The 21324-nt window shown below is 41.5% G+C and overlaps 1 protein-coding gene across 2 annotated transcripts in view; it reads right to left on the reverse strand.

The window, feature by feature from the left end:
• cdh2 (cadherin 2, type 1, N-cadherin (neuronal)) overlaps positions 1 to 12070 on the reverse strand; it is a 101933-nt gene extending 89863 nt beyond the window's left edge. Inside the window, exon 1 of one of the 2 annotated variants that reach the window (XR_016496330.1) lies at positions 11832 to 12070. Coding sequence is in view for 1 of the 2 variants with exons in the window: in XM_090236104.1 (XP_090092230.1) it covers positions 11832 to 11963 (132 nt within the window). In the remaining variant the exon portion in view is untranslated. The remainder of the gene's footprint in view (positions 1 to 11831) is intronic. The other variant, XM_090236104.1, reaches the window with a different exon arrangement.
• Between the last annotated feature and the right edge of the window lie 9254 nt (positions 12071 to 21324).

Here is a 21324-nt window from a genome sequence, read left to right on the forward strand (position 1 = left end):
AGTCCTTGGTTCCAAATATTGGGGAAGATGCCAGAGCTAAGTATGATGTTAAAGAGTTTTAGTATAGCCAATTGGAATTTTTTGTCTGTATATTTGATCATTTCATTGAGGATACCATCAACACCACAGGCCTTTTTGGGTTGGAGGGTTTTTATTTTGTCCTGTAACTCATTCAATGTAATTGGAGAATCCAGTGGGTTCTGGTAGTCTTTAATAGTTGATTCTAAGATCTGTATTTGATCATGTATATGTTTTTGCTCTTTATTCTTTGTTATAGAGCCAAAAAGATTGGAGAAGTGGTTTACCCATATTTCTCCATTTTGGATAGATAATTCTTCGTGTTGTTGTTGTTTGTTTAGTGTTTTCCAATTTTCCCAGAAGTGGTTAGAGTCTATGGATTCTTCAATTGCATTGAGCTGATTTCTGACATGCTGTTCCTTCTTTTTCCGTAGTGTATTTCTGTATTGTTTTAGTGATTCACCATAGTGAAGGCGTAGACTCAGGTTTTCCGGGTCTCTATGTTTTTGGTTGGACAGGTTTCTCAATTTCTTTCTTAGATTTTTGCATTCTTCATCAAACCATTTGTCATTATTGTTAATTTTCTTCGGTTTTCTATTTGAGATTTTTAGATTTGATAGGGAAGCTGAGAGGTCAAATATACTGTTAAGATTTTCTACTGCCAAGTTTACACCTTCACTATTACAGTGGAACGTTTTACCCAGGAAATTGTCTAAAAGGGATTGAATTTGTTGTTGCCTAATTGTTTTTTGCTAGGTTTCCAAACTGCATTCCTTCCATCTATAGTATTTCTTAATGTTACTCAGTTCCTTTGGCTTTGATGCCTCATGATTGAGTATTGCTCTGTTTAAGTAGACTGTGATTTTGCTGTGGTCTGATAGGGGTGTCAGTGGGCTGACTGTGAACGCTCTGAGAGACTCTGGGTTGAGGTCAGTGATAAAGTAGTCTACAGTACTACTGCCAAGAGATGAGCTATAGGTGTACCTACCATAGGAGTCCCCTCGAAGCCTACCGTTGACTATGTACATACCCAGCGTGCGACAGAGCTGCAGGAGTTGTGACCCGTTTTTGTTGGTTATGTTGTCATAGTTGTGCCTAGGGGGGCATATGTGGGAGGGAATGCTGTCACCTCCAGGCAGGTGTCTCTCTCTCTCTCTCGTTCTCTTTCTACATTTTTTTTTCTCTCTCTCCCTCTCTTGTTCTCTTTATACATATTTTCACTCTCTTTATCTTTCTCTCTCTCTGTTTTTCCCTATCTCTGTCTCCCTAATACCCTTCTCTCTGTCTTTGTCTCTCTATCTCTCTCACTGTCTTTATTTATCTTTCTATCACTCTTTCTGTCTCCCTTTATCTGTCTCCTTTCATCTCTCTCTCTATTTCTCTCCCTCGCTTTAATTCTAACTCTCTCTCTCTCTCTCTCTTTGTATCGCTCTCTTTAATTATCTCTCTCTTTAATTATCTCTCTTTATCCCCCTCTTTCCCTCTCTCTCTTTAATTATCTCTCTCTTTATCTCTCTCTCTCTCGCTCTCTTTTTATCGCTCTCTTTCTCACACACACGGGTATACCCACATGCACCTTTAAGATCCATTAAACTGATCAACAGAGGCAGTGAGATACTGTCCTTTTAGGTTGTTGGGTTAATAATTAACTCTGAAGGAAATTCATGCCTTCCAGGCCTACCCTTGATTAGACATGAACCCCACACTAGCCAACAAATGGTAAACTCAATATTATTGAATACATCAGGGTAAGTGTATAGAGTTTTATCTCTATAGAGTTTTGTCATAGCCATTATTTTTCTCAGGAGCAGTATTGGATAGCCCTTATGTCTGATGCAGTGTATTTACGCCAGTGAGTTTAGAGACCGAAAATAATTCTGTGAGTGCTGCATGCATGCGTAGTGTGCCTGTGTGTGTGCCTGTGTGTACCTGTGCGTGTCTATGTGCTGTCTTAGTATGCTCTTGGCTGTATCCAGCAAGGCCTTATATACAGTGGGGAGAACAAGTATTTGATACACTGCCGATTTTGCAGGTTTTCCTACTTACAAAGCATGTAGAGGTCTGTAATTTCTATCATAGGTACACTTCAACTGTGAGAGACGGAATCTAAAACAAAAATCCAATAAATCACATTGTATGATTTTTAAGTCATGAATTTGCATTTTATTGCATTTAATAAGTAATTGATACATCAGAAAAGCAGAACTTAATATTTGGTACAGAAACCTTTGTTTCCAATTACAGAAATCATAGGTTTCCTGTAGTTTTTGACCAGGTTTGCACACACTGCAGCAGGGATTTTGGCCCACTCCTCCATGCAGACCTTCTCCAGATCCTTCATGTTTCAGGGCTGTCGCTGGGCAATACGGACTTTCAGCTCCCTCCAAAGATTTTCTATTGGGTTCAGGTCTGGAGACTGGCTTGGCCACTCCAGGACCTTGAGATGCTACTTATGGAGCCACTCCTTAGTTGCCCTGGCTGTGTGTTTCGGGTCGTTGTCATGCTGGAAGACCCAGCCACGACCCATCTTCAATGCTCTTACTGAGGGAAGGAGGTTGTTGGCGAAGATCTCGAGATTCATGGCCCCATCCATCCTCCCCTCAATATGTTGCAGTCGTCCTGTTCCATTTGCAGAAAAGCATCCCCAAAGAATGATGTTTCCACCTCCATGCTTCACGGTTGGGATGGTATTCTTGGGGTTGTACTCATCCTTCTTCCTCCAAACACGGTGAGTGGAGTTTAGACCAAAAAGCTCTATTTTTGTCTCATCAGACCACATGACCTTCTCCCATTCCTCCTCTGGATCATCCAGATGGTCATTTGCAAACTTCAGACGGACCTGGACATGCGCTGACTTGAGAAGGGGGACCTTGCGTGCTCGACAGGATTTTATTCCATGACGGCATAGTGTGTTACTAATGGTTTTCTTTGAGACTGTGGTCCCAGCTCTCTTCTGGTCATTGACCAGGTCCTGCCGTGTAGTTCTGGGCTGATCCCTCACCTTCCTCATGATCATTGATGCCCCACGAGGTGAGATCTTGCATGGAGCCCCAGACCGAGGGTGATTGACCGTCATATTGAACTTCTTCCATTTTCGAATAATTGCGCCAACAGTTGTTGCCTTCTCACCAAGCTGCTTACCTATTGTCCTGTAGCCCATCCCAGCCTTGTGCAGGTCTACACATTTTTCCCCTGATGTCCTTACACAGCTCTTTGGTCTTGGCCATTGTGGAGAGGTTGGAGTCTGTTTGATTGAGTGTGTGGACAGGTGTCTTTTATACAGGTAACGAGTTCAAACAGGTGCAGTTAATACAGGTAATGAGTGGAGAACAGGAGGGTTTCTTAAAGAAAAACTAACAGGTCTGTGAGAGCCAGAATTCTTACTGGTTGGTAGGTGATGAAATACTTATATCATGCAATAAAATGCAAATGAATTACTTAAAAATCATACAATGGGATTTTCTGGATTTTTGTTTTAGATTCCGTCTCTCACAGTTGAAGTGTACCTATGGTAAAAAAATACAGACCTCTACATGCTTTGTAAGTAGGAAAACCTGCAAAATCTGCAGTGTGTTAATACAAAAAGGAACAAGCTGACACTTTCAGGTCATGACGGGTCATGGTGAAAGCTTGAGCTTTGAGTCCATTTGTGACTGACTGCTTTGATTCGATCTTATGTAAAAAAAAAAAAAAAAGGTGTTTTTTTACATTGGACAAAATGACTCACGGCTACAAAATAGTATATCAAACACTGCATTTGAGGAACAACGGGAAAGTCATTGTGCTTTGAAAGTTGTTAAACCTTTAACCCCACTTTTTGAGAAAATGGCCCTTGAATGTTTTGGTACACTTACTGGAGAGCTTTTTTGTGTACACCCATTTAGCATTGATCACACCCTCTTAAGCCTTAGCCCCATCTCTTTACATATTCACCTGTGTGGCCATGTGCCAAAGGTCTTGTGGTGTGGTAAAGATTAAGACTAAAAGTAGTAAAAGTAGTAGTGTACAATAAGAAAAATTCAAGGTATACAGAAAGTGTCCAGATAAAATTATTTTATAAATATTAGATGACACTGTTATGATTTTTGTTGTCATTGATGTCTTTAGATTTTTGTTTTCCTTTGTCTTTGATCTCTTTTGTTCATTTTGGTGGTTGTTGGTGCATCTGGGACGGGGGTCTTGGGGACGGGGGTCTTGGGGGTGGGGAATGGAGTTATTTGTCTGGGGGGGGGGGGGGGGGTTGGATGGTTGAGGGGCAGCTCTTGGGGATCTTGGAGGGCTATTGGCCTGGCAGTTGGGACCTTGGGCTCATGGCTGATGGATCGCTGTTTCGGGTCCCTGTTTTTGACCTTGTGGGAGATCTGTCGACGTGCCCTTGAGCAGGGTGTTGACCCTGGTTGCTTCTGTGTGTCACTCTGGATGGGAGTCTGTTAGATGACTAATGTGATGTAGTTGCTGAGAGGCTTCACTGCAAGTATATTGTATGTTTTAAATATTCAATAATAAATAATAAAATAAAATAAAATATATAATATTAGATGACGCTTACCCAGACACACTTGTCTAAATTGATGGGAAATGTGAAAGAAATGCTATAACCCCCAGCCACAGCTTGCTAAGTCGATGGGTCTCTACAGACGGTGTAAACAGTACAGCAAAATGGTTACTTGCATAGTAGCAATATCGAAAATATATAGTATCAATATAAAGATAAAAAGTGTCAAGGCCAGTAGAGATAGAACAAAATAATATACAGTATGTATAAGAACAATATCAATGATACTGGCGATAGATGAGGTAGTTATATGCATACAATCAGGGGTAAAGTGGCTCAGCAGCAGGATAAAAAAAAAAATAGTAGCAGCAACGTATGGCTTATGTGTTAGAAGATAATCATGTGAATGTCTATTGAGGCACTGCAGATAGTGCTGATGACTGCGAACTCGCCCCCAGCTATGAACTGGTCTGTCCGAACCACACATTAACAAGGAAATCTATATTTGGAGAGCCTGTTTCTGTCCTGCCCTTGACTTTGGTGCAGGACATGTGATGTCCATAGCATCTTTGTTGCAAACTCCCTTATGTTCTCAAAAAGATACCTTTGTCTAGCTGTGTCCACTCCAGGTGGTGGTTGTACAGGCAGGCCATCTATGGGAGGAAGGATGTCAGCGTTGCGCAGCAGCTGAAACCTGGTCCCGACTGAGTCCGAACAACACCAGGCTCCAGAGCATCGAAGCTGTAAAAAAACACATTACAACCTTGCTTAACATCAATTCACCTCCCTTTAGATAAGAAGAATAACCTCATGCAATTAAAATGATATTCACCTGAAGTGCTGGTACTGCTTGATCTGTGGCAGTGGCCTGGAGTACGGAGTCAGGTGTTGTTGCCAGCCATAGCTTTCCACCAGCACTGTACCATCCTCCAGTCCAACAATCTGCAAGTCCTCAGGTGTAACTTGTTCTTGCTTGGGCCAGTTCTTTTTGATGGGAGGTATTAGACCATTCTCCTTGTATGACTGGTGGAGGAGAGTCAGGCGTGTTCTACTGATGCTGAAAGACAAATTCCAGACAGAAACATTTTTATATAATTATACAATAGACAGCCGTAATCACCATCAGACAAACCTGGCGAAGTTCATGGGTCATCTGGTGAAATGGAGTCTTTTGTTTAGACATGTAGCTAGCTAGCTAGCTAAACAATGAACCATAATCCCAATCCATAGAGTACTAGTAATACAAACCATTGTCATAGCTAGCTAAAGTTAACCAAATACGCTCAATGTTAAATAGTTAGCTAGCTATCATTAGGCAATAACTATCAGTGCAAATGGCTTGCTGATATAATATTACTACACAGATCATACATGTAATGTTAGCTAGCGAGCCAGCCATCTAACGTCAGCTAGCTAGCTAACAGTATGCTTTAACTTGGGGTCTTTTGTGTAGACATGTAGCTAGCTAAACAATGAACCATAATCCCAATACATAGAGTACAAGCAATACAAACCGATTATCATAGCTAGCTAAAGTTAATCAAATACGTTCAATGTCAGCTCGTTAACATTAGGCTATAACTAGGTATGCAAATTTCTTTCTGAAATAATATTACAGATCATACATTTAACGCTAATGTTAGCTAGCGAGCCATGCACCTAACGTCAGCTAGCTAGCTAGTAGTAAGCTTTAACTTGCAATGCAAACAACTTTCTGACAATATTAGAAACTTAAAATATCTGAAACTGTAGTTAGACTCTGACCCGTATACATGGATGAACGCTTCATGGCAGACTGCAACCACTTTCATGAAATATGACATCCTGTGTCACTTCCATTTTGTTTGTACAGCTTGCTTGGCTCGTTGTGTCAAGTCCTTCTGGTTCATACTGACCGTGTGCAATTCCATAAGAAAATTCAGATCTTTCTCCCTCTCTGCCACAGATGCCAATGTATGCCTTTAGTTTGAAGATGTAGTCTGGAGACAGGTGTTTTATACAGCAACCTTCTGTGTTCTCTTTTCAACTCCCTCTATATTTGCAATCAAACGCCAGAACTGTATTCATCTCCATATTATACTCTGCTTCTACCAGTGTCACACCCTGATCTGTTTCACCTGTCTTTGTCCTTGTCTCCACCCACCTCCAAGTGTCGCCCATCTTCCCCATTATCCCCAGGGTATTTATACTCTCTGTTTGTCTGTTGCCAGTTGTTTTGTCTGTCAAGCCTATCAGTGTTTTCCCCCTTGCTCCTGTCTTTGTCTATAGTTCCTGTTTTCTAGTTTTCCCGGTTTTGACCATTCTGCCTGCCCTGATCCTGAGCCTGCCTGCCGTTCTCTACCTTTTGACTCTGATCTGGATTACTGACCTCTGCCTGCCCTTGACCTGTCAATTTGCCTGCCCCTGCTCTAGTAATAAGCGGAGAAGTGTGAATTCCATCTCTACACCATCCCCTTCAGGGGTTACATAATTGCTGCAGGGAGTATACAGATGGATCCCGAGAAGGTGAGAGCGGTGGGGGATTGGCCCCAGCCAATGTCCAGGATGCAGCTACAACATTTCCTGGGATTCTCCAGAGAATTTGGGGCCCAGATAACCGGATGTTTTTCCTGACGCAGTCCGCTCCTCAGTCCTGGAGTGTGCCCACTCCTCCAGGCTTGCCTGCCACCTGAGCTTCCGTCGGACCCCGGCCTTTCCAACAATGCTTTTGGTGGCTTACCATGATTCCTGAAGTCTTCACGTTCGTCGCCACATGCACAGTCTGTGCGCAGAACAAGACTCCTCTGCAAGCTCCGGCTGGTCTCCTTCAACCTCTGCCTGTCACTCACTGTCCATGGTCTCACATAGCCCTGGACTTTGTCATGGGTGTCCCCCCATCTGATGGCAACACCGCCATCCTGACAGTAGTGGATCGGTTTTCCAATGCCGCTCACCTCATTCCTGTCCCCAAGCTATCCTCTGCCTAAGAGACAGCCCAGCGCATGGTGCAGCACGTCTTTCAGATCCATGGACTCCCAGTAGACATGGTCTCTGAACAGGGTCCTCAGATCTCGTCCTGGTTCTGGAAGGCATTCTGCTCACTCATTAGGTCGTCGGCCAGCCTGTCCTCCGGGTTCCACCTCCAGACCAACAGCCAGTCAGAGCGAGCAAATCAAGACTTCGAAATGACTCTTCGCTACCTGGTCTCCGCCAACCCCACCACCTGGTGCCAGCAACTAGTGTGGGTTGAATATTCCTGCAATACCCTTCCTTGCTCTGCCATGGGTCTCTCTGCCTTTGAGTGTTCCCTGGGATATCAGACCCCGCTCTACCCTGAACAAGAGGAAGAGGTCGGCATACCTTCGGCCCAGATGTTTGTCCCCCACTGTCGTTGTACCTGAAAGAGAGCCTGGTCAGGCCTTCTCAAGACCCACTTCAGGTATCCACATAAAGCAGACCGCCAACGGACCACGGATGCCTTGTATCATCTCAGGCAGAAGGTTTGGCTGTCCACCGGATGGAGTCCCGCAAACTTTCCCCCCAGTTTATCGGGCCTTTCCCCATCTCCAAGGTCATTAGCCCCTCTGCTGTTTGTCTTCTGTTGCCCCGTACCCTCCGTATACTTCCCACTTTTCATGTGTCTAAAATCAAACCTGTGTCTCACAGCCCCATGACCTGTTGTTTTACCCAAATCAGGAATCTCCCGAGTGGCACAGTGGTCTAAGGCACTGTAGCTGTGCCACTAGAGATTCTGGGTTTGAGTCCAGGCTCGGTCGCAGCCGGCCTCAACAGGAAGACCCATGGGGCTGCGCACAATTGGCCCAGCATCGTCCAGGTTAGGGGAGGGTTTGGCCGGCAGGGATGTCCTTGTCCCATCGCGCACTAACGACTCCTGTGGCAGTGCACACTGACACGACTCCTGTGGCAGTGCACACTGACACGGTCACCAGGTGTACAGTGTTATCTCTGACACATTTGTGCGGCTGGCTTCCGGGTTAAGTGGGAATTGTGTCAAGAAGCATTGCTGCTTGGTTGGGTTGTGTTTTGGAGGATGCACGGCTCTTAGCCTTCGCCTCTCCTGTGTTCGTACAGGAGTTGGAGCGGTGAGACAAATCTGTAACTACCAAGAAATTAGGGAGAAAAAGGAAAAAATAAATAACAAATAACAATATCTGGGATTTCCTCAACGTCTGATTCATTTTCAAAGTCAGAGAGTCAGCATGGTACGGTCATCTGCCTGAAAGTAGTCAATCACAACTTTTTTCCACTGTCTTTAGTCAATTTCGTCTGATAAATTCAGGGCAGCTATGTTATTGAGAGCATTAGCAACACAATTGCAGATCTAACGTTATATCTTTTGAAAGAACTGCAGTAGAAAGGATTATCTACACATAACGAGCAGCTTACTTTATAGCGGGAAGATGCTACATGGCAGATCAATCCGAAACTCATCTCTCGGCATGTCCAGCCCATTCAATATCTCAGCCAATCTTGGCTAGCGGGAAGGTTCCTGTTTTTTTCTGTGACTAAGCCAACTATGTTCGTAATTTATTTGTATTTACAGATGGCATGCACGTTTGTTATTGAGGCACATGAAAGTGAAAATGTTCCAGAAGGCATTTCTGCCCATAAAACACATTTTTATTATAAAAACTAAATAAACCTTCAAATGCCTCTGATTTGCTACTTATGCCTAGTTTCCTGAAACGAGTTACATTTGGTATTTGTAGCAGCTACTCTTCCTGGGGTCCACACAAAATATGAAGCATAACAAAATACAAAACATTAATAGACAAGAACAGCTCAAGGACAGAGCTACATGAATTCATAAACACAAACAATCTAGGTCAACTGTTGGATAAACAGTTGAAGTCGGAAGTATACATACACCTTAGCCAAATACATTTAAACTCAGTTTTTCACAATTCCTGACATTTAATCCTAGTAAAAATGCCTTGCCTTGGGTCAGTTAGGATCACCACTTTATTTAAAAAATGTGAAATTTCAGAATAATAGTAGAGAATTATTTATTTCAGCTTTTAATTCTTTCATCACATTCCCAGTGGGTCAGAAGTTTACATACACACAATTAGTATTTGGTAGCATTGCCTTTAAATTGTTTAACTTGAGTCAAACGTTTCGGGTAGCCTTCCTCAAGCCTCCCACAATAAGTTGGGTGAATTTTGGCCCATTCCTCCTGACAGAGCTGGTGTAACTGAGTCAGGTTTGTATACCTTCTTGCTCGCACACGCATTTTCAGTTCTGCCCACAAATTTTCTATAGGATTAAAGTCAGGGCTTTGTGATGGCCACTCCAATACCTTGACTTTGTTGTCCTTAAGCCATTTGCCACAACTTTGGAAGTATTCTTGGGGTCATTGTTCATTTGGAAGACCCATTTGCGACCAATCTTTAACTTCCTGACTGAAGTCTTGAGATAATGCTTCAATACATCCACATAATTTCCCCCTCCTCATGATGCTATCTATTTTGTGAAGTGCCCCAGTCCCTCCTGCAGCAAAGCACCCCGACAACATCCTGCCACCCCCCTGCTTCACAGTTGGGATGGTGTTCTTCGGTTTGCAAGCCTCCCCCTTTTTCCTCCAAACATAACGATGGTCATCATGGCCAAACAGTTCTATTTTTGTTTCATCAGACCAGAGTACATTTCTCCAAAAAGTACGATCTTTGTCCCCATGTGCAGTTGCAAACTGTAGTCTTTATTTCTTATGGTGGTTTTGGAGCAGTGGCTTCTTCCTAGCAGAGCGGCCTTTCAGGTTAAAGTATTTGGAGGGAGTTGAAAGTCCGTGTTGCCCAGCAACAGCCCCAAAACATCACTGCTCTAGACGAGATCTGCATGGAGGAATGTGTGAAAACGTTGTGAAGACTTACAGAAAACGTTTGACCTCTGTCATTGCCAACAAAGGGTATATAACAAAGTATTTAGAAACTTTTGATATTGACCAAATACTTATTTTCCACCATAATTTGCAAATAAATTCATTAAAAATCCTACAATGTGATTTCCGCGATTTTTTTTCTTCTCATTTTGTCTGTCATAGTTGAAGTGATAAATTACAGGCCTCTCATCTTTTTAAATGGGAGAACTTGCACAATTGGTGGCTGCCTAAATACTTTTTTGCCCCACTGTGGAAGCCATATCAAGGAAAACCAAAGTTCCAAAGGCTGGGACTAATATAGCGCATAAGAGGTCATACACAAAGTTTTGTAGTGATTCCTATTTTGTTGATGTAAATAATATTTGATGGTACATGGTGTGTAATAAAAGGAACCAGACGCTGCACTTGACACATTTATGAAAATGCTTATCCCAGTTACTAATAAGCATGCACTCATTGAGAAAAATAGAAAACTATTTTATTTTTATGTTTGGGCAATTCTATTAACCAATTTCTGTGTTCTATGTTTGTGCTTTTCTTATATCCAATTCTAATAAGCTGCAATTAGTTTCAGAATGGGTGACAAGGAATAAGTTAGTCCTAAATATTTCCCAAACAAATTGCATTGTATTTGGGACAAATCATCATTCATCCTAAACTTCAACTAAATCTTGTAGTGAATAATGTGGAAATTGAGCAAGTTGAGATGACTAAACTGCTTGGAGTAACCCTGGATTGTAAACTGTGATGGTTAAAATATAATACCTTTCTAGTGCAACGGTTCCGCTAGCGGAACACCTCGACAACATTCCGCTGAAAAGGCAGCATTCCGCTGAAAATATTTTTGGGAAATATGTAACTTTCACACATTAACAAGTCCAATACAGCAAATGAAAGATAAACATCTTGTTAATCTATCCATAGTGTCTGATTTCAAAAATGCTTTAGAGATAAAGCACAACATATGATTACGTTAGATCACCACCAAGTCAAAAAAACACAGCCATTTTTCCAGCCACAGATAGGAGTCACAAAAAGCAGAAATATAGATAAAATGAATCACTAACCTTTGATGATCTTCATCAGCTGACACTCATAGGACATCATGGTACTCAATACATGTATGTTTTGTTCGATAATGTGCATATTTATAACCAAAAATCTGTTTACATTGGCGCCTTACGTGCAGTAATGTTTGATTCCAAAACATCCGGTGATTTTGCAGAAATACTACTAATAAACATTGATAAAAGATACTAGTGTTATTCACAGAATTAAAGATAGACTTCTCCTTAATGCAAATGCTCTGTCAGAATTTTTCAAAACTTTACGGAAAAAGCATAATCTGTGAACGGCGATCAGAACCCAAAACAGCCAGAGGAATAGCTGCCATTTTGGGAATCAACAAAGTTAGAAAAAACACCATAAATATCCACTTACCTTTGATGAAGGCACTCCCAGGAATCCCAGTTCGACAACAAATGACTGATTTGTTACATTATGTCCAATTAGCCACTTGTTGTTAGCGTGTCCAGCCCAGCAATCCATCTTCATGAGGCGTGAGCATTTCATCCAGACAAAAACTCAAAGTTCCGTTACAGTCCTTTAGAAACATGTCAAACGATGTATGGAATCAATCGTTCGGATGTTTTTAACATAAAACATCAATAATGTTCCAACTGGAGAATTCCTTTGTCTACAGAAAAAGCACTGGAACGTGAGGTAACTCTGTTGGGAGCGCGTGTCATGAGACCAAGGCTGTATGCCAGACCACTGACTCAAAGAGGTCTCATGAGCCCCTCCTTTATAGTAGAATCCTCATTCAATGTTCAAAAGACGGTTGACATCTAGTGGAAGCCGTAGGGAGTGCAACGTCATCCATATCTCAATGTGTAGGTAGGCCAAGCTTTGAAAAACGACAAACCTCAGATGTCCCACTTCCTGGTTGGATTTTTCTCAGTTTTTCGCCTGCCATATGAGTTCTTTTATACTCTCAGACATCATTCTAACAGTTTTAGAAACTTCAAAGTGTTTTATATCCAATACTAATAATAATATGCATATACTGTATTATCATCTGGGACAGAGTAGGAGGCAGTTCACTCTGGGCACGCTATTCATCCATAAGTGAAAATGCTGCCCCCTATCCCAATAAGGTTACAACAGTAGCTAAGATGAGAAGTCTGTCTATAATAAAGCATTGTTCTGCCTTCAGGATTGGTGGGTCCCCTGTGGGATGTTTGAGCTAACGTAGGCTAATGCGATTAGCATGAGGTTGTAAGTAACAAGAACATTTCCCAGGAGATTGTCACGGCCGTCGAAAGAAGTGGATCAAAGTGCAATGTGGTACATTTTCCTTTTTATTTAAAATGTCTCCAACAAAACAACAAACAAAGAAACAACCGTGAAGCTTACGAGGGCTAAGTGCCACTAACACAAGTCAACTTTCCACAAACACAACAGGGAAAAAGGCTGCCTACGTATGATTCCCAATCGGAGACAACGATAGACAGCTGTCCCTGATTGAGAACCATACCCGGCCAAAACAAAGTAATACAAAAACATAGAAAATAGAACATAGAACCACCCAAATAACACCCTGACCAAACCAAAATATAGACATAAATCAAATCAAATCAAATGTATTTATATAGCCCTTCGTACATCAGCTGATATCTCAAAGTGCTGTACAGAAACCCAGTCTAAAACCCCAAACAGCAAGCAATGCAGGTGTAGAAGCACGGTGGCTAGGAAAAACTCCCTAGAAAGGCCAAAACCTAGGAAGAAACCTAGAGAGGAACCAGGCTATGTGGGGTGGCCAGTCCTCTTCTGGCTGTGCCGGGTGGAGATTATAACAGAACATGGGCAAGATGTTCAAATGTTCATAAATGACCAGCATGGTCCAATAATAATAAGGCAGAACAGTTGAAACTGGAGCAGCAGCACGGCCAGGTGGACTGGGGACAGCAAGGAGTCATCATGTCAGGTAGTCCTGAGGCATGGTCCTAGGGCTCAGGTCCTCCGAGAGAGAGAAAGAAAGAGAGAAAGAGAGAATTAGAGAGAGCACACTTAAATTCACACAGGACACCGAATAAAGGTAAATAAAGGTAAAATATAAAATACTAAAAAATGTACTCTACTGTACTGTACGCTGCTGTATAGCACTCTACTGTACTGCACTCTACTGTACTGTACACTGCTGTATAGCACTCTACTGTACTGTTCTCTACTGTACTGCACTCTTCTGTACTGTACACTGTTGTATAGCACTCTACTGTACTGTACGCTGCTGTATAGCACTCTACTGTACTGTACGCTGCTGTATAGCACTCTACTGTACTGTACGCTGCTGTATAGCACTCTACTGTACTGTACACTGCTGTATAGCACTCTACTGTACTGTACGCTGCTGTATAGCACTCTACTGTACTGTACACTGCTGTATAGCACTGTATAGCACTCTATTGTATACCACTGCACTGTAATGTATTGTACACTACTGTATTGTACTCTGCTGTATAGCACTCTACTGTGTAATACTGCACTCTACTGTACTGTACTTTGCTATATAGCCCTCTACAGTACTGTACTCTGCTGTGTAGCACTCTACCGTATCCTACTGCACTGTACTCTATTGTACTCTGCGGTATAGCAGTCTACTGTATACTACTACACTCTACTGTACTGTACTCTGTTGTATAGCACTCTATTTTACTGTACTGTACTCTGCTATATATCACTCTACTGTATACTACTGCAATCTACTGTACTCCACTGCTGCTATATAGCACTCTACTGTATACTACTTGGCGGCAGCTAATGGGGATCCTTAATGAATACAAAAAATACAAATACGGTTCTGTAGTCTATTGGATAGCGCTCTACTGTAGCACTGAAATCTACTGTACTGGACTCTGTTGTATAGCACTCTACGTTATACTACTGCACTCTACTGTGCTATGCTACTGTATTATGCTCTGCTGTATAGCACTCTACTGTACTCTACTCTACTGTATAGCACTATACTGTGTACTACCTCAATGTGAACTCTATGTGCACTCTGTGCTAGCTTCTTAGTTTGGATCCCGTGACGCAGTTGGCATCAGTTGCTAGGACTGCTTGTCTCTCTCCAGTGATCCTGCCGACCAAGGACGGATCTGAGGAGCTATTTGGTGTCGCAGCTAGCCTAGCTGCTAGCTAGCTGCATATCAAGCTAGCAGGGTTTTCTTGAACGCAGCCTAAAATGCTGTTGCAGCCATTGTGGCTGGGACCGCGAATCGTCCCGGGTTTGTGGCTATCTAGATCCCTGCTGATTGTTGTTTTCAATCTTCCCTGCGACCAGCCCTGTCTGGAACTGCGAGGAGTAACAGCGTAACCTACGTTTCTAGCTACCATAACAAAGACCAAAGCCGGCGGGAGTACCGTTGAGGACAGTGGTATCTCTAACAAAAAGAGACCTACAAGCAGTTGTTGCAACAACAAGAAAATAGCTTCAAGTGTTTTGTCCAAATACACGTGGATTCTACTAATAAAAGAATGGACCTGACCAGAGAGGTCCAGGACCTGAAGAACAGTTTGCAGTTCTCCCAGGGTCAGCTCGATGAGTTGAAACAGGAGAAAGGCAAGATGGCAGCAATCTGTAAGTCATTGAGAGAGGACACCAGTTCTGTGTGTGAATCGATGGTAACAATGACAGATAAATAAGACTATCTTGAGGGACAATCAAGGCAGAATAACATGGTTGTGGACAGAATTGCAGAATCTCCACATGAGACCTGGATGGAGTCTGAGGACAAAGTGAGAGAAATTATCTCTGAGAAATTGAAGATGGATCACAGGAAGATTGAGAGGAGTGGGAGGCCTCAGTGCACAAACTAAGCAAGAGGACAAGTACATTAGAGTGTCTAGTTTGAGAAACAGACCATTCACAAGTACTCAACTGGCAGATTAATTTAAAGGTACCAGCAAAACACCAGTCTCAACGTCAACAGCGAAGAGGCGACTCCGGGATGCTGGCCTTCTAGGCAGAGTTGCAAAGAAAAAGCTATATCTCAGATTGTTCAACAAAAATATAATATTAAGATGGGCAAAAGAACACAGACACTGGACAGAGGAACTCTGCCTAGAAGGCCGTCATCCCGGAGTCGCCTCTTCACTGTTGACGTTGAGATGTTTTGCGGGTTTAATTTAATGAATCTGCCAGTTGAAGACTTGTCTGTTTCTCAAACTAGACACTCTAATGTACTTGTCCTCTTGCTCAGTTGTGCAGCGGGGTCTCCCACTCCTCTTTCTATTCTGGTTAAAGACAGTTTGCGCTGTTCTGTGAAGGGAGTAGTACACAGCGTTGTATGAGATTTTCAGATTATTGGCAATATCTCTCATGGAATAACCTTAATTTCTCAGAACAAGAATAGACTGACGAGTTTCAGAAGAAAGTACTTTGTTTCTGGCCATTTTGAACCTGTAATCGAACCCACAAATGCTGATGCTGCAGATACTCAACTAGTGTAAAAAAAGCCTTTTTTTTGCTTCATTAATTAGCACAACAGTTTTCAGCTGTGCTAACATAATTGCAAAATGATTTTCTAATGATAAATTAGCCTTTTAAAATGATAAACTTGGATTAGCTAACACAATGTGGCATTGGAACACACAAGTGAGGGTTGCTGATAATGGCCCTCTAGATATTCCATTACAAAATCAGCCGTTTCCAGCTACAATAGTTATTTACAACATTTACAATGTCTACACTGTATTTCTGATCAATTTGATGTTATTTTTATGGACAAAAAAAAGTGTTTATCTCCCAAAAACAAGGGAATTTCACAGTGACCCCAAACTTTTGAACGGTATTGTAGCTGTTCTGGAAAGAGCCAAGAATTTGAGAGGAATGTATATCTTCCTAATTGAGGACTGTCCTGACGTTATGCACCAGAAGAGGAAAGAACTGATCCTAGCCATGAAAGCTGCCAGAGCGCATGGGGACATTGCCTACTTCCGCTATGACAGGCTCATTGTCCACCCTCCCTCCAAAAAGCCTGGAAGGGATGAGCGAGCCAAGCCTACGTGTTCGTAGCTTCAACCCTGCAACACACACACACACCAATTGATTAACCTCTCTTGGGTAGAGGGCAGTATTTTCATGTCTGGATGAAAAGCGTGCCCAAAGTAAACTGCCTGTTACTCAGGCCCAGAAGCTAGGATATGCATATAATTGGTAGATTTGGATAGAAAAAAGTCTAAAGTTTATAAAACTGTTAAAATAATGTATGTGAGTATAACAGAACTGGCTGTACCCCGAGGACAAATCATGAAAATAAAAACAATTTCAGCCTACCACTATTTTCAATGGCTGTCACTTTTATTATAAGGCAAAGTCCTCCCAAATTGCAGTTCCTAGGACTTCCACTAGATATCAACAGTCTTTAGAAAGAGTTTCAGGCTGGTTTTTGGAAAAATGAGCCAGAAATTGTCATTTTTCTAGGTGGCTCCCATTTTGGCTGTAGTGTTTCCAAGTGTGTGAATGAGAGTGCGTTATTTGGTATTTTTCTCCGGTAAAGACAATAACGGTTTTATCGTTTATTTACGTATTAGGGTAGCTAAGGTTTGATTTATAAACGTTGTTTGACTTGCTTGGAAAAGTTTATTAATAACATTTGGGATTGATTTTGTATGCATTTTGATGGAGGGAAACTGGGTGGATTATTGACTGAAGCGCACCAGCTAAACTGAGTTTTTATGGATATAAAGAAGGACATTATCAAACAAAAGGACCATTTGTGATGTAACTAGGGCCTTTTGGAGTGCCAACAGAAGAAGATCATCAAAGTTAAGGCAGTTATTATATCGCTATTTCTGACTTTCGTGTCACACTTGCCTGGTTGAAATATGTTTTTCATGGTTTTGTATGCAGGGCTCTGTCGTCAGATAATCGCATGGTATGCTTTTACCGTAAAGCCTTTTTGAAATCTGACACAGTGGACGCTACCGTCCCACCTGCCGATAAGAAGTTAATGGACTGCTGAATGTATATATTTTTTTCTTGCTTTGTTTGCTCTTTTCAGTATTATGTCTATCTTTGACAAGCTACCCAGGAAAGGGCTGAAAACAGCCCATATTAGTATATGTTGCCTTAGATATAAGGTTCATGAAATCAATAGCTTGCTAACATCAGATAACATTCATATATTAGCCATTTCTGAGACTCACTTAGATAATTCACTTGATCATACAGCAGTAGCAATACAAGGATATAACATATATAGAAGAGATAGAAATGCTTATGGGGGAGATGTTGCTGAATAAACTCAGCAAAGAAAGGAACGTCCCATTTTCAGGACCCTGTCTTTCAAAGATAATTAGTAAAAATGAGCGTTACACCGAGGCCTGTACTTTGGAGCGGGATTGATTTGGAGGTGGAGGGCCAGTCATGGTCTGGGGCGGTGTGTCACAGCATCATCAGAATGACCTTGTTGTCATTGCAGGCAATCTCAACACTGTGCGTTACAGGGAAGACATCCTCCTCCCTCATGTGGTACCCTTCCTGCAGGCTCATCCTGACATGACCCTCCAGCATGACAATGCCACCAGCCACACTGCTCGTTCTGTGCGTAAATTCCTGCAAGACACGAATGTCAGTGTTGTGCCATGGCCAGCGAAGAGCCCATATCACAATCTCATTGAGTATGTCTGGGACCTGTTGGATCGGAGGGTGAGGGCTAGGGCCATTCCCCCCCAGAAATGTCCGGGAATTTGCAGATGCCTTGGTGGAAGGGTGGGGTAACATCTTACAGCAAGAACTGGCAAATCTGTTGCAGTCCATGAGGAGGAGATGCACTGCAGTACTTAATGCAGCTGGTGGCCACAGATACAGACTGTTACTTTTGATTTTGGCCCCCTCCCTTTGTTCAGGGACACATTATTAAATTTCTGTTAGTCACATGTCTGTGGAACTTGTTCAGTTTATGTCTCAGTTGTTGAATCTTGTTATGTTCATACAAATATTTACACATGTTAAGTTTGCTGAAAATTAACGCAGTTCAAATCAAATTTATTTGTCACATACACATGGTTAGCAGATGTTAATGCGAGTGTAGCGAAATGCTTGTGCTTCTAGTTCCGACAATGCAGTAATAACCAACGACAGTGAGAGGACGTTTCTTTTTCTGCTGAGTTTATATAAATCCTATATCAAGTGTTTTTGAAGTGTTGTGGTTGTAGGTTCACTTTTCACATCTAAAGCCTTTTCTTTTGGGGTGTTGCTATAGGCCACCAAGTGCTAACAGTCAGTGTGTAAATAATATGTGTGAAATTCTTCATAGTGTATGTGATGTAAACAGAGAGATCTACTTTCTTGGGACCTGAATATTGACTGGTTTTCATCAAGCTATCCTCTCAAGAGGAAGCTTCTTGCTGTAACCAGTTCCTGTAATCTGGTTTAGGTTGTTAATCAACCTTCCAGGGCGTTTACAAACACTACAGTAACAAGACCATCCACATGTATCCATCACATTTTTACTCATACTGTAGAACTCTATTCTAAAGCTGTATCCGTACCCATTTGATGCAGTGATCACAATATAGTGGCTGTATCCAGGAAAGCCCAAGTTCCAACAGCTGGGCCTAAAATAGTGTATAAGAGATCATACAAAATGTTTTTCTGTGACTCTTATGTGGATGATGTAAAAATATTTGTTGCTCTGATGTGATTAATGAGGAGCATCCAGACACTGCTCTTGATGAATTTATGAAATTGCTTCATCCAATTATTGATAAACATGCACCTGATAAGAAACTGACTGTTAGAACTGTTAAGGCTCATTGATGAGGAATTGAAAACAGTGGTTGAAAGAGATGGGGCAAAAGGAGTGGTTAATAAGTCTGGCTGCACATCTGACTGGATTACTTACTGCAAATTGAGAAATTATGTGACTAAACTCTACAAAATGAAGCCAAGATCAATGATATAAAGAATGATGGGAAAAAACTTTAGAGTACTTTAAATTAAATTATGGGCAGAAAGACAAATTCAACTCTCTTTCATTGAATCAGATGGTTTATTCATCACAAAACCATTTGATGTTGCCGTTTTTTAAAATTATTATTTAATTGGCAAAGTGGGCATATTTAGGAAGGAAAGGCCAACAACGAACAGTGAGCAATTGTATTCATGCATAAAAAAAATAATAATGAAAGAAAAGAAGCATTGCAAGTTTGAATTTTGTAAAGTTAGTGTGGGAGAGGTTAATTTTTTTTTATCGATCAATAATGACAAACCTCCTGGCATTGACAACTTAGATGGAAAGCTACTGAGGATGGAAGCTGACTCTATAGCCACTCGTATATGTCAAGTATTTGTCCTCGGGCCAAAGTAATTCCTCTACCTAAGAGTGGTAAAGCGGTCTTTACTGGTTTTAACAGCAGAGCTATAAGCTTGCTGCCAGCTCTTAGCAAACTGTTGGAAAAAGATTGTGTTTGACCAAATACAATACTATTTCTCTGGACAACAAATTTACAACAGACTTTCAGCATCCTTATAGAGAAGGGCACTCAACATGTACTGCACTGAGTCAAATGACTGATGATTGGTTGAAAGAAAGTGATAATAAGAAGATTGTGGGAGCTGTACTGTTAGATTTCAGTGCAGCATTTGATATTATTGACTATAACCTGTTGTTGAAAAAGCATATGTGTTATAACTTTTCAACCTCTGCCATATTCTGGATTCAGAGCTATCTATCGAATATAACTCAAAGGGTTTTCGTTAATGGAAGCTTCTCTAATGTCAAACTTGTAAAGTGTGGTGTACCACAGGGCAGCTCTCTAGGCACTCTACTCTTTTCTATTTTTACCAATGACCTGCCACTGGCATTAAACAATGCTGATGATTCAACCATATACGCATCAGCAACCACAGCTAATGAAGTTTTTTATTTAAAGAAATAATAAATTCTACTGTATTATTGACTGTATGTTTGTTTATTCCATGTGTATCTCCGTGTTGTTGTATGTGTCAATCTGCTTTGCTTTATTTTGGCCAGGTCACAGTTGTAAATGAGAACTTGTTCTCAACTAGCCTACCTGGTTAAATAAAGGTGAAATAAAAATAAAAAAATGCAAAAAGTCACTGAAACTCTTAACAAAGAGTTGCAGTCTATTTTGGAATTGCTGGCCAGTACTAAACTGGTCCTGAACATCTCTAAAACTAAGAGCATTGTATTTGGTACAAATCATTCCTTAAGTTCTATACCTCGGCTGAATCTAGCAATTAATGGTGTGGCTGTTGAACAAGTTGAGGAGACTAAATTACTTGCTGTTACCTTAGTTTGTAAACTGTCATGTTCAAAACATATATATTCAATGGTTGTAAAGGTGTGAAGAGGTCTGGCTGTAATAAATAGATGCTCTGCTTTTATGACACCACATTCCAAATAGCAAGTTCTGCAGGCTCTAGTTTAGTCTAATCATGATTATTGTCCAGTCGTGTGGTCCAGTGCTGCAAGGAAAGACCTAGTTAAGCAGCAGCTGGCACAGAACAGAGCGGCACGTTTTGCTCCTCATTGTAATCAGAGGGCTGACATAAATACTATGCATGCCAGTCTCTCTTGGCTAAGAGTTGAGGAGAGACTGACTGCATCACCTCTTCTTTTTATAAGAAATATTAATGTGTTGAAAATCCCAAGTTGTTTGCATAGTCAGTTTACACACAGCTCTGACACACACACTTATCCCACCATCCCACCAGTGGTCTTTTCACAGTCCCTTAATCCAGAACAAATTCAAGAAAGCGTACGGTATTACATTTGAAGTCAGAGGTTTATATACACTTAGGTTGGGGTCATTAAAATTTGTTTTTCAACCACTCCACAAATGTCTTGCTAACAAACTGTAGTTTTGAGAAGTCGGTTAGGACATCTACGTTGTGCATGACACA

This window comes from Oncorhynchus mykiss, chromosome 5, assembly GCF_057628025.1.
Source record: "Oncorhynchus mykiss isolate SJ-2025 chromosome 5, ASM5762802v1, whole genome shotgun sequence".
In the NCBI taxonomy this organism is placed as follows: Eukaryota; Metazoa; Chordata; class Actinopteri; order Salmoniformes; family Salmonidae; genus Oncorhynchus; species Oncorhynchus mykiss.